Source organism: Aquarana catesbeiana, linkage group LG03, assembly GCF_042186555.1.
Source record: "Aquarana catesbeiana isolate 2022-GZ linkage group LG03, ASM4218655v1, whole genome shotgun sequence".
Lineage (NCBI taxonomy): Eukaryota > Metazoa > Chordata > Amphibia > Anura > Ranidae > Aquarana > Aquarana catesbeiana.
Genome location: NC_133326.1, coordinates 545238589 through 545251901, shown reverse-complemented (window position 1 = coordinate 545251901; position 13313 = coordinate 545238589). Strand labels below are relative to the sequence as shown.

At 49.4% G+C, this 13313-nt stretch overlaps 1 protein-coding gene across 2 annotated transcripts in view; it reads right to left on the bottom strand.

The window, feature by feature from the left end:
* The window catches only part of LOC141132730 (zinc finger CCCH-type antiviral protein 1-like), a 60706-nt gene extending 53792 nt beyond the window's left edge, over nt 1-6914 (bottom strand). For both annotated transcript variants that reach the window (XM_073621494.1, XM_073621495.1), the window contains exon 1: nt 6478-6914. In XM_073621494.1, coding sequence (XP_073477595.1) covers nt 6478-6773 — 296 coding nt within the window. In that variant the 5' untranslated portion in view covers nt 6774-6914. The remainder of the gene's footprint in view (nt 1-6477) is intronic.
* Nucleotides 6915-13313: the final 6399 nt, after the last annotated feature.

Sequence of the window (13313 nt, the reverse complement as noted above, 5' to 3'; positions counted from 1 at the left end):
GAGGTCTAGTGTTCTGGTAAGCAGATGATGTAGGAGCTTCCTTGGTAAAGGTGTACTGAAGTGGGTGTAAATGGCTTGCAGTGAATCCGCACTCTTCTGTTACCACACAGTATCTAATGGACTTTTATAATGAAATTGGGGTTTTTTAAATATTAATTTTGTCACAGGCACTTTTTTGTTTATGCACATTGGTTATATTGCACCTTACATATAACATATATATATTTTCATTTTATTAGAATTTTATGACTGTCTATGAAATAGATTTTGTAATTTTTCACTTTATGTCATTATGAAATTCTTTTGCACTTTGGCACATATGGATGCACAATGGACTCCATTCACGAAGCGGTATCTACCGCTTTAAGAAATGAAATTTATCTCATGAAACCATGCAGTATTTTGTCTCATGCGATATCCAGTGGGATGGATACAGTGGAGAAGAATTAGAACCCCTGTCAGTTTTGTGCTAATAAAGAGATACAGTGGTTTAAACCATAGAAATATGCCCACTCACTAAGTCAGTGCAGTCCCGGCAGCATACAGTATGTATTATTGCAAAAGAAAAAAGGTGACTGGAATACCAACCAAAGGAAAGCTGCTTTCACAGGACACACGTGGCGTTTAAAAAACAACCAAGCTTAATTAAAGTGGTTGTAAAGGCAGAAGGTTTTTTATCTCAATGCATTCTGTGCATTAAGATATAAAGACGTATGTGTGCAGCAGCCCCCCTAATACTTACCTGAGCCCATCTGGATTCAGCGATGTTGCACGAGAAACTTGGCTGACCGGAACTATCCCTCCTCATTGGGTGAGACAGGCCGCGATTACCGGGGTCGCAGCAGTCGCATTTGCGACTGGGCCCTTGAGTTCTACCACTGTAGGGGGGGCCGCCACTGCCCAGGAGATAGTACACTCACTGGTTATTCACGGGCACACAGTCCCCGCCAGCACTTATGGGTACTCACAGGCCCCGCCCATCCTTTCTTCCCGCCCAAGCAAGACCTAGCAAGGAGAGGAAGCAAGTGATCTGAGAGTAATCTTCAAGTGAGTGGCACTGATCCCATCCCTCATATCAACATTGCTACTGATTTCCCCTCCCACACCACTATCACTACTGCCACTGATACCCTCACCCCCACTACTGCCATGGACTAATACCCCCCCAAGACCAATACTGCCACTGATACCCCCCACCACCACTACTGCCACTGATTTCCCCACCACCACTACTGCCACTGAATCCCCCCGCCACTACTGCCACTGATACCCCCCACCACTACTACTGCCACTGATCCCCCCCCCACACCACCACAACTACTGCCACTGATTCCCCCCAGCCACTACTGCCACTGATACCCCCACCACCACTAATGCTACTGATCCCCCCCACACCACCACCACTACTGCCACTGATTCCCCCCAGCCACTACTGCCACTGATACCCCCACCACCACTAATGCTACTGATCCCCCCCCTACACCACCACAACTACTGCCACTGATTCTCCCCACACCACCACCACTACTGCCACTGATTCCCCCAGCCACTACTGCCACTGATACCCCCACCACCACTAATGCTACTGATCCCCCCCCCACACCACCACCACTACTGCCACTGATACCCCCCCACACCACCACCACTACATCCACTGATACCCCCCACCACCACTACTGTCACTGATTCCTCACCACCACTACTGCCACTAATACCCCCCCACCACCACTACAGTCACTGATTTCCCCCCCAACCATACAACCCCCACCACTAGTGCCACTGATACCCCCCCACAACACCACCACTACTGCCACTGATTTCCCCCCCACCCCACCACCACTAATGCCACTGATACCCCCCACACCACCACCACTACTGCCACTGATTTTCCCCCACACACACCACCACCACTTATACCCCCCACACCACCATGACCACTGCTGCCACTGATCCCATCCCGCAACCACCATCCTTGCCACTGATCCCATTCCCTCCCCACCACTACCACTTATCCCATCCAATCCCACCCTTCAACTACTACTCATCCCATCCCCCCCAACCACCACCCTCGCCACTGATCCCATCCTCCCACCACCGCTGCCACTCATTTCATCCAATGCCCCCACTGCTTCCACTCATCCCACCCCCCCCAACCACCACCTCTGTCACTCATCCCTATTTAAACCCCCCTACCACTGATCCCCCCCAACCACCACCCTTGCCACTGTTCCCATCCCCCCTCACCGCTGCCACTCATCCCATCCCCCCACCACCCCCACCGCTGCCACTCACCCCATCCCCCACCACGACCACTGATCCTATCCCCACCCAACCACTACTGCTACCAATGAATCCATCCCCCACCACCACCGCTGCCACTCATCCCAGCGTAACTACAGGGGTCACAATTGCAATGGCGCACATGTTGCCCATGGACACCTGGATGGGGGGGGGGCATACAGAGGAACAAATCCCCTCAATTTTTCTCCTGCAGCCGCTAAAAGCCTGCTTCTCCTCCTCTCCCTCCCATAGGCATTCAGTGACTGCAGGAGGAAATGGAGGGGATTTGTTCCTCTATTTGCTGCCCCTCCTATTCAGGTCCTGCTGCCCCTGGGATCAGTGGGAAGGGCCTTGGCCAGAGGTAAGGGGAGCCCTTCATGGTTTCTTGTACTGAGGCCCTGAAGGTTCTAGTTACGCCACTGGCTCCCGCTGCTGTCAATCAAAGTCAGTCAGCCAATGGGGCAGGGGCGGGCCACGACTCCATGTCTGAATGGACACACAGAGCTGCAGCTTGGCTCAGGTGCCCCCATAGCAAGCTGCTTGCTGTGGGGGCACTCAACAGGAGGGGAGGGGCCAGGAGTGCCGAAGAGGGACCCGAGAAGAGGAGGATCTGGGCTGCTCTGTGCAAACCCATTACACAGAGCAGGTAACATGTTAGACTCATAGCTCTGAGTAAGCGCTCCGCAGAGCGTGAAACGCGTTAGCTGATTATCTGTACATTCTATCCATGGTGCTTTGTACATGATTTGTTCCTGATTTTACAATAAAGAAATTTCGTTGGATTATATTCTCCTGGTGTGCGGCTGTCCGGACTTTTTTCTTCTCTCACAACATGGATTAGCATTAGCCAGCACCTGGGGCTTTTCAACTCTGGAGAGCAACATTCAGTTTATACCTGATTTGGATACAACCTGGTGCGGGGAAAACGCTTGTGTAACATGTTTGACATGTTTGTTATTTTTAACAAAACAAAAAACGAGACTTTAGTATCAATTTACGTAAATACAGAATATCTTTATAAATGTCAAATATTGAATGAAAATAGAAAATAGTATCAAAAATCACACGCATATATAAATACCCTTCTTCCACCAATAAAATGGGTATTTTTTATTGGTGGAAGAAAGATATTTATATGTGTTTAGCGCACCCCTCAAGGAGCTGCAAGTAGAAAGGGATTCCCCACCCTGCACAGCCAGGCACGCCCTGTTTTCACAGCACACTTGAGGCAAGGAACAGTCCAGTTGTTTGTTTTGTATTTATATTAGGGGGTTAAACTTGGATAAATTAAATAAAAAAATAAAAAAACTACTGACACCACTCCCCCAGCCCTACCAACACTGTCCACTGCCCTTAACCCCCCCCCCCCCAAAAAAGCACTGTGAAAAAAATATAAAAATATTTTAAATTGTAAAAAAAATCTATATGTAAAAATAAAAAAATACTGACAACCTCTACTGCCACATACTCCCCACCCCCTTCCCCTGAAGCACTGTGAAAAAAAAAATATTTAAAAAATGATTTAAAAAAAATTTTGCCGCCCGGGGGTGGGGGGCCTGGAGGGGAGCTGGGGAGGGATGTTCGGGCCACCTCTCTGAAATGAGTTTACCACCTTCCTGAAATTAGTTTTTGCAGGTTGGGATGTCTGCATTGTGGGAGTTGTAGTTCACTCCGTGTAGGCTCAAGCTCCTGGAGAAGCAACACAGCCAGGAAATTACAACTCCCAGATCTTGGAGGCAAAGCACGCCAGGGAGTCGGGACTTGGGCTCATGCGACTGGCTCAGGCTGCAACTTTACTTGACCCCAGCCCCCAGAACAGGAGCATCCCCCCCCCCCCAGGACTGGAGGAGGCCATTCAAGGACCTGATGAGCTGGTACTGGCACCCGTCATGAGCTGAGAGGCCCTGACACCCCCAGGGCCAGCTGACCCCACATCCCATCTATCCCCCCCCCCCCCGCTCATTTAACCTGCCTATTGCTCACCCAGTACCTCAAAAAAGGCCTTAACACTGTATGTCCTGTTGGGAGCTGGCCTGTAGGTCCTGCTGGGAGCTGGCCATGGTCTGTGGCTCATAGGCCATGGTCAGCTCCCAGCAGGACCACTCCCAGCAGGACCCACCGATCCGCGACCGGCAGGACTCACAGGTCACACCTGTGGGTCCTGCTGGCCATGGCCTGTGGGGCCTGATGGCCACTAGCCTAGCGTGGCCAGACGTCCCTGGTTTCCAGGGACAGTCCCCAAACTGAGGACACTGTCCCTGGACCAAGTTTGTCCCCGCTTTGCAGGGCCGATCCTGGGTGGGTGCACTGCGAGCTGGGGCAGAGGGAGGGGTTCCGCTGGGCCCATTGGGCTGCTTATTGCATTACACAGAGTGGGGATCTCCCGCTTACCTGGTGGCCACTGTCATACGAAGTCCTGCCTCTTGGATCAGCTGCTATGATAGACAGCAGACTGGTGACGTCTATCATAGGAGCCGGTCCAAGAGGCGGGGCTTCATATGACAGCGGCAGCACTGGGTAAGTGGGAGATCCCCGCACTGTGTAATCTGGCGGCTCTCCTCTCTCTTTATTGCAGGCTGCATTGATGGGCATTGATCAAGCTACACTGATGAAGCTGTGCTGAGGGGCACTGATCAAGCTGCATTGATGGGCACTGGTGAGGCTGCATTGGATGGGCACTGGTGAGGCTGCATTGCATGGGCACTGATCAGGCTGCATTGATGGGCACTGATCAGGCTGCATTGATGGGTACTGGTGACACTGGACTAACGGGCACTGGTGGCACTGCATTGATGGGCACTGATCAGGCTGCACTGGTGAGGCTGCATTGGATAGGCACTGATCAGGCTGCATTTGTAGGCACTGGTGAGGCTGCACTGATGGGCACTGATCAGGCTGCACTAGTAAATAATAAATATGCAAGCAATTAACTCACAGAGGCATGTGATGGGTAATAATATAAAACGTATCAGTTATCAAAAACATAACAAAAAAAAACATAAAATACTAATGCCCAGATGCTGTCATTACATGATCCCTGCTGAGCAGGCAGATGACAGGTCAGTGTCCGCTGCGCTGTGCAAAGCGGACACAGACACAGTCCTGCTCTCCTCTATGGTGAAATCGGATGGAAACAGACTGTCTGTCTGTTTCCATCTGATCTGATCCAATCCACCAGACGGATGGAAAATAGAAGTGAAGGTATAAAGTGAGGCGCTAAAAATGTGAATGCAGGGATAAAGATAAGGGGCTATATAAGAGAGGTGGTTCCTCTGTTAGGAACATGTATTTAAGGAAGGTGTTTCCCAACTATACAGAATGTAAATGATAAAAATAATAATAAATAGACACATCAATGTCATACAATATAAATTCGCTCATCAGCAAAACTATGATGTGTCACTGGTAATAAAAATGTGACAGAAAGCACTGTGGGTGCAATAAACTAAAAGAAAAAATACAAAATACAATGACTGGTGAAAACAAATCAAGCAATGTGACATATATAGAAAAATCCAATAAAGGGTCTAATGAAAATGTGTGCGTCCCAAAAATGGTGGTGATAAGTAGAGGCAGTTTCAACAGAAATCAGACAGTCTCTGGGGTAGATATGTTCGGTGGTAAGTGTGCATCCGGAAGTGCCGTCACCATCAAGGGGACACAGAGGGAAAAGGGGTACCCTTACCGGAAGTGGTGGACCCAACTCACCATACGGTGGCGGATCAGTCGGATGGAAAATAGGACCACCATCCATCCGACATCCTGACATCCGCCGCTCCATAGAGGAGACTGGAAGGTCCGCCTGAAAAACTGACAGGTGAACCTGATCGGACCGCGTGAAAGGAAAGGACCCTTAGACCTTTCAATAACTGTGCAGCGTGAAGGCCCTTCTGATAGAACACAAATAAAATGAATGGTTTAGATAGGTCCTTGCCATACACACTAAATCTAAAGAATATTGTAGCCTTAGATTGTAAAATGTTTGGTTAATTTTAAACCTATACTTCCAGATTCACCCCCAGCCAAACTACCTAGGGTAACAGTTTTTTGTCTCTGAACCCACACAGTAACCATTTTCTTGACCAGATACTCCTGCATTCTCTCTGTCCATACTCCCAATAACCTTAGATCTATACTTAGGATCGCCTTCCTTTTGCTCCAGCATTTCCGACACCTTCCTGTTGCTCCTGAACCTACCTCCGGTTTGGGAGACACTGGCCCCTCAGGTAGTCACAGCAAAGGTGCAGTTTACGGCATTTTTCCTCCTCCTCTTCCTTGCCCTTCGGGTGCAGGTAGTTGGTGCAAATCCTCAGGGGGCTCCGGGCCAGTACAAGCTGGGAACTCTGTGGGAATCTGAGCAGCTCTTCTTGCAGGATCTGCTCAGTCTGCTGTGCTGAGAGATCCAGTAGATTGTCCAACTGATTTCTCTCTAGTCGACCGCTGTGTGAACAAAGCAGCTTGGTCAGATAGGCAGTGACTGTGGGGTCGGACATGCTGCCAGGGACCCAATACAGACTGATATCTGAGGCCCCTGATATGGCTTAATGTCTGCTGAACTTTCCTTGTTTGTATCTTTGTGACTTTGACAGGTTAGAACAGAGAAAATCAGAGGGTGGGTCATCCACATCATGTGTGAGAATAGAAACTAAAAGTGAGCAACATTGCCAATGTACACAGGACAGCCTCTATTTCTTGTGTTTGGGAGGGGGGGAGGGACAAACAAAATAACAGCAACTGCAGATCACTGGCACTGAAAACTAATTTATTGCCATTGCCCAGTTCTGAAGCTGGGAAGATAGACATTTTCTTCCCTCTTTCTTCCTTGTCCTCATCTATTTTCTCTTTCTCCCTCTCTTCATTTCTTTCTCTCTCTCTCCTTTCTCTTCTCTCTCACTCTCTTTCTCCTTTAAAGGCTAATGCCACGTACACAAGATCGGAATTTCCGTCAGAAAAAACTTGGATGGTTTTTCCGACGGAATTCCGCTCACATGGTCACACAAAGTTCTCCGAACTTTCGACCGCCAACAATGCGGTGACGTACAACACTACGACGCGCCGAGGAACCTTTCCGAACCAAAAAATAGAGAACATGCTCTCAATCTTTTGCTGGCTGGAATTCCGGCAGCAAATGACCGATGGAGCATACACACGGTCGCATTTTCCGACAAAAAGCTCTCATCTGAGTTTTGCTGGCGGCATTTCCAATCGTGTGTACGTGGCATTAGTTCACCTTTGGGGAAAAAATAATAAATGTACATGATTTTGCAGAAAAATCTGCCCTGGCCAATTTGAATGCGACATCAGTTGCAGGGGAGAGGAGCCCCCGCTGGCTGTTAAGGGGTGTGGGGGGATGTGCTGGAGCCTTTGACATGTTACCCTAAATGTGGGTTTAACACGTAACATCAGGGGTGGACTGACAACTCATGGGGCCCCCGGGCAATAGACGATCATGAGGCCCCCTGTGTCCCCACCCACACGCAAGCCCCACCTACATAAATCATGGGGGCACACAGCAGGGCACAGGCACATCATAGGGCATGGGGCGTACAGCAGGGCACATCATGGGGCACAGGGCACATCAAGGGGTACACAGCAGGGAACAACACAGGGCATAGGGCACACGGTAGGGCACATCACAGGGTACACAGGAAGGCACATCATGGGGCAAAGGGCACATCAGGGGGTACACAGCAGGACACTGAGAACATCACAGGGCATGGGGCACATCACGGGACACACAGTCGGGCACATCAGGGGGTACACAGCAGGGCACTGAGAACATCACATGACATGGGGCACATCACAGGACACACAGTAGGGCTCATCAGGGGGTACACAGCAGGGCACAGGGCACGCAGCAGGGTTTATTATGCTGTATACAGCAGGGCACATTATTGAGCACAGCATGGTGCATCAATGGGGGCACAGGGAAGATCAGGGGGTACACAGCAGGGCATGGGGCACACAGCAGGGCACATCATGGGGCACACAGTAGGGTTTATTATGCTGTACACAGCAGGGCACATTATTGAGCACAGCATGGTGCATCACAGGGGGCACAGAGAACATCAGGGGGTACACAGCGGGGCATGGGGCACACAGTAGGCACATCATGGGGTACACAGCAGGGCACATCACAGGGCACATCAGGAGGTACACAGCAGGACATGCGGCACATCACAGGGCAATTGGCATATAGTAGGGCACAGAGCAGAGCACAGGGCACACAGTAGGGCACATCATTGGAAACAGGGCACATTTGGCGGTACACAGCAGGGCACATCACAGGGCATGGGGCACACAGTAGGGTACATCAGGGGGTACACAGCAAAGCACGGGGCACATCAGGGAGTACACAGCAGGGCACAGAGCTGTCAAACCCAATCTCTGATGTCGGGATGGGCTGGGCCGATATGCGGAGCTCTGCCCCCTCTGTCAGACAGCCCGTTCATAAACAAATAGCCGCGGTTTATGCATTGGTGGGCGGGGAGGAAGGTGGCAGGGGGCAGGACCAATTGTAACTAGTGTATATGTACCCACAGCAGTGTATAATTCAGGTTTATTATACACCGCTGTGGGTGCACATACACTAGTTACAATTGGTCCTGCCCCCTGCCTCCCCGCCCACCAATGCATAAACACCGGCTATTTATCTATGCATAGGCTGTCTGACAAAGTGGGCATAGCTCCGCATATTGGCCCCACCCATCCCGACATCAGAGGTTGCACTTGACAGCTCCATTCATTCTCACTACTCAGGCAGTCCTGGGGCACAAATCGGAAACCCTGGGGGGGTGTCTTGGATGTCTATGATCAACATCTCTGTCCAGCATCTTTCCCTGGGGAGCTCTGACCTCCCCCTACAGAGCAGCACATATAGAGAGACCAGCTGTACCCACCAATCACTGCACCCAGGCATAACAAATCCTGAAGAGAGAAGGAGGAGCAGTGCAGTCACCAGAGACACAACCTCTGAAGATAGCAGTTTTGCTCACTCTTCTATCAAAACTCCATCTCAACTATCTGCTGCTGCACGGGCCTTTTCTCCCCCCCGCAAAGTCCCCCCCCTGCAAAGTCCTCACAATCTCAGGAGCACACACAGATTGCATGCTGCATACCTGGGCATCCCCTCCCCCTCAGACACTGTAAGTAAGACTACTCAGCTACCTACAACTTCTTTCTGTTAACTAATGATATACCAGAAAAGTCTTTACACAAAATCATGGCTGCACTTATGGCACCTCTCACCTTTCGCCTTGTGTCATTGCAGCCTCGCCCAGTGTCTTTGCAGCCTTGTGTCATTGCAGCCTTGCCCAGGCAGGCTGATTATTTAAAATTGGCGCCGATCTCAGCTGATTGCGAGAGGAAAGGAGCGAGCGCTCCTCTCGCAGTCCCTCCCAGTCCCGCCCCTATGATGGACTTAACACAGGTCCAATGGCGGAACTGGGCGTGACTGTGAGCGGAGCCAAGAGGAGCCGAGCCTAGCCGAGTACACTCGGCTATGTGTATATCGGCGGCGCTCGCTCCTCTCCCCTCAGCGGAGCGGGGATCGGCTTATAACACGCACCAACCCAAAAAGTGCATGTTATACACCAATAAATACGGTAATTGGTGTTGCAGTTTAACTAATTCCTGCTCCTTGCACTCTGTACAACGCACTCCTGAACCTTACACTCTGTACGATGCACTCCTGAACCGTGCACTCTGTATGTAATGCATGCCTGAACCTTGCACTCTGTACGTAGCACCCTCCTGAGCACTGCACTCTGTATGTAGCATCCTCCTGAGCCCTGCACGTAGTATCCCCCTGAAGCCTGCACGTAGCATCCTCCTGAAGCCTGCATGTAACATCCTCCTGAGCCCTGCACCCTCCATGTAGCATCCTCCTGAAGCCTGCACGTAGCATCCTCCTAAGCCCTGCACCCTGCACATAGCATCCTCCTGCACACTGCACGTAGAATCCTCCTGCACCCAGCAGGTACCACCAGCATACAGGGGGCGCACTGACCACCAGCATAGAGGGGGCACACTGACCACCAATATGCAGGGCCAGTGGTTACCAGTATACAGAGGACATAACAAAGTAAAACCACTGCCAAGCAACAAAAAAAATCTCAAAAACAATAAGAGAATCTTGTTAGCTGGTTCCCTCATCTAACGCAAATCAATAAAAAGCAGAAGATGCAGCGCTGCCCTACACGTTATCTATAAATTTGTACAAATGGACTTATAAGGGCAATGGTAACACCTATAAATGAAGATCCAATGCAAATCAACCAATGAATTGCAATATTAATATAGTAGTGATGGTGTCACCCCCTCTGCAAAAATATTTTGAGAAATTGCAGAGCTGCAATGTGCAAATCGTGGTGAAACCCCCTATATATTAACATAATAAAATGTACAATTGATGTACATATTTTACATTTTATTACTATGATTATATATAGGGGTTTCACCATGATTTGCACATTGAAGCTCTGCAATTTCTCAAAATATTTTTGCAGAGGGGGTGACACCATCACTACTATATTGCAATACATTGGTTGTTTTGCACTGGATATTATTTTAAAGGTTTTACCATTGCACTTATAAGTCCATTTGTAGAATTGTATAAAGGAAGAGTAGAGTTGTACTGCATTTTTTGGCTTTTTATTGGTATACAGAGGCCAGGATATACTGATCACCATTGTACGCCATGAAGAAACCTCCACTTTCTGACAGCGGCAACTTGCTGGCCACACCCACTTTTGGCCACGCCCACAGGTAGTGCACCACACTAGCACCCTCACTTTTACCTCAAGTACCGCCATAGCACCCCCAAAAAAATTGTCTGGAGCCGCCCCTGCCCGGATTGGATTTGAATTTAGCTGCCCCATCCCTCCCCTCCCAAAAAATTCTAAGATGTATCTTTTTTTATCTCATGGAGGAAGTGTGAGAAATAACATATATATCATTTTTACAATCATTCCATACTCACATACCACATACACTGCATATATCATTTAGGAAAATATGCTTATAAAATATATAGCATGGGCACTCACATGAGTGTAGACAGGTAGGCCGCACACCCCATAAAGTGCAAAAAATTGTACGAGAACCCCCTAACGGGGCTTTAAAGCAGCCAATAAAATACAGTATTGATAGTTGAAAAAATTCAGTTTTATTGGTACAAAAAATATATAAGTAGCATATTATAAAAATCACTGAGGATAGGTACTGACTATTCGAGTCAAGACATGATCTGAATGTGACATACCATTACAGTGAACAAAGCATACAATTAAACCAGGTGCTAGGCACAATGCATTAAATGGCGACCAAGGTTATCTTAAAAGTTAAATTCTTAAAAGAGGTAGAAACAGATATTGCCTGTGATACCATACATGTATGTGGAGGGGGGGGAGGGGGAGAAAAGGAGGTGGGGAAAGGAAAAACGGGAAGGAGAGGAAGGGGAAAGGGAGGAAAAAAGAAAAAAGAAAGGTGGAAAGTAGGGTTGGGGGTGATGGGGGGGAGGGTGGGCAGAGAGGGTGGAGAAGTAAAAGTGGAGTGAAAAGCAGGGTGTGGGGCAGAGAGGGAGGGGGGGGGGGGGGGAGGGAGGGGAAGTGAAAGAAGAAGGGGAAGTGCAAGTGAGGTGAAAAACAGGGTGTGGGACGGGGGGGGGGGGAACATGTGGGGGCTGGAGTGAAAAAAACCATGTGAAGCAATTGTGCACAATGCAATGAACAAAAAGTGAAGGTGACAAACAGTGTGAAAAAATACAAAGGGGGTGTCGGAACTGATTACCTAATTCAACTGAACTGAATGGAAGAACTGAAATATTCTTGATGCTGAAAAATTAAGGTATAAATGAATCTCACCGGGTCAGCAATGATTTAAAAGAACCAAGTCGTTAGAAAGACATCACATTCATTCCATATGTGCTTACCAGTGTTTGCTGTCAGTCTGTGTGACCTGTCTCCAGTTAGGAAGGAATCCAATGAGTGTCCCCTGTCAATTCCCATATTTATAGGGAGTGCCAATTGGCTAACTCCCTTCAGGTGTCCGTGTGCCCTGCGTCCCTCCTCCTCCCCCTCCATCGGGGGAAATGAGCAGCACCGCTGTGCGCCGTAGTGTGGTCCCCCGGCGTTCCGGAAAGGAAGACACCTTCGGGCGTGCCCGTCGCTTCCGCCGCAACTGCGCAGGCGCCGCTACGTCCCAGCCAATTTTCCCCATTACATTTTTCTCATCAGCGTTTCCAGCTTTGTGTATATCGCTGCCTGGTTTTCCCCACACACAACCATTAAAGTCATCATTATTACTGTTTTTTTCATCATGCTCATATGTACGAGATGCATATTAATGTGTATGTTACTGGCTTCAACAAAATGGACCATGTGCTTTGTATCGTTCTTTGTATCGTTCTACCCCCCGTCCCTCTCTGCCTCACACTCTGCTTTTCACTCCACTTTTACTTCTCCACCCTCTCTGCCCACCCCCCCCCCCCCATCACCCCCAACCCTACTTTCCACCTTTCTTTTTTCTTTTTTCCTCCCTTTCCCCTTCCTCTCCTTCCCGTTTTTCCTTCCCCCCCCTCCTTTCCCCCCCCCCACCCCGCAGCACCTTCCCCTCTTTTCCCGTCTCTTCCCCCTTTCCCTCCCCTTTTTTCGCTCCCCCTCCCCTTTTTCCGCTCCCTTTCTCCGTTTTTCCCTTGGTCACCCTTCCATTTCCCACCCTTCCCCATTCCCTCTTTCTCCCCCTCTTTCTTTCCCCTTTCCTTTTCTATTTATTCCACCACTCCAATCCATTTTGGTTGGTTTTCCCCTTCCCTCTTCCCCCCCCCCCTCATCTCTCTCCGTCCATTCACTGGTGGTTTGTCGGCACCTTTACCTATTGTTCTTTGCATATACTTTCTACGGTACATGGGGATTGATTGGCAGCAGGGCATTTGCTATCCTCCACTCGTCCTATTTCCACACACACCGCGTTGGGTCACTTCTTTTCCTTCACTTCTTCTCACTTTCCCTCTCATTCCTTCGTTTCCTCTTTCT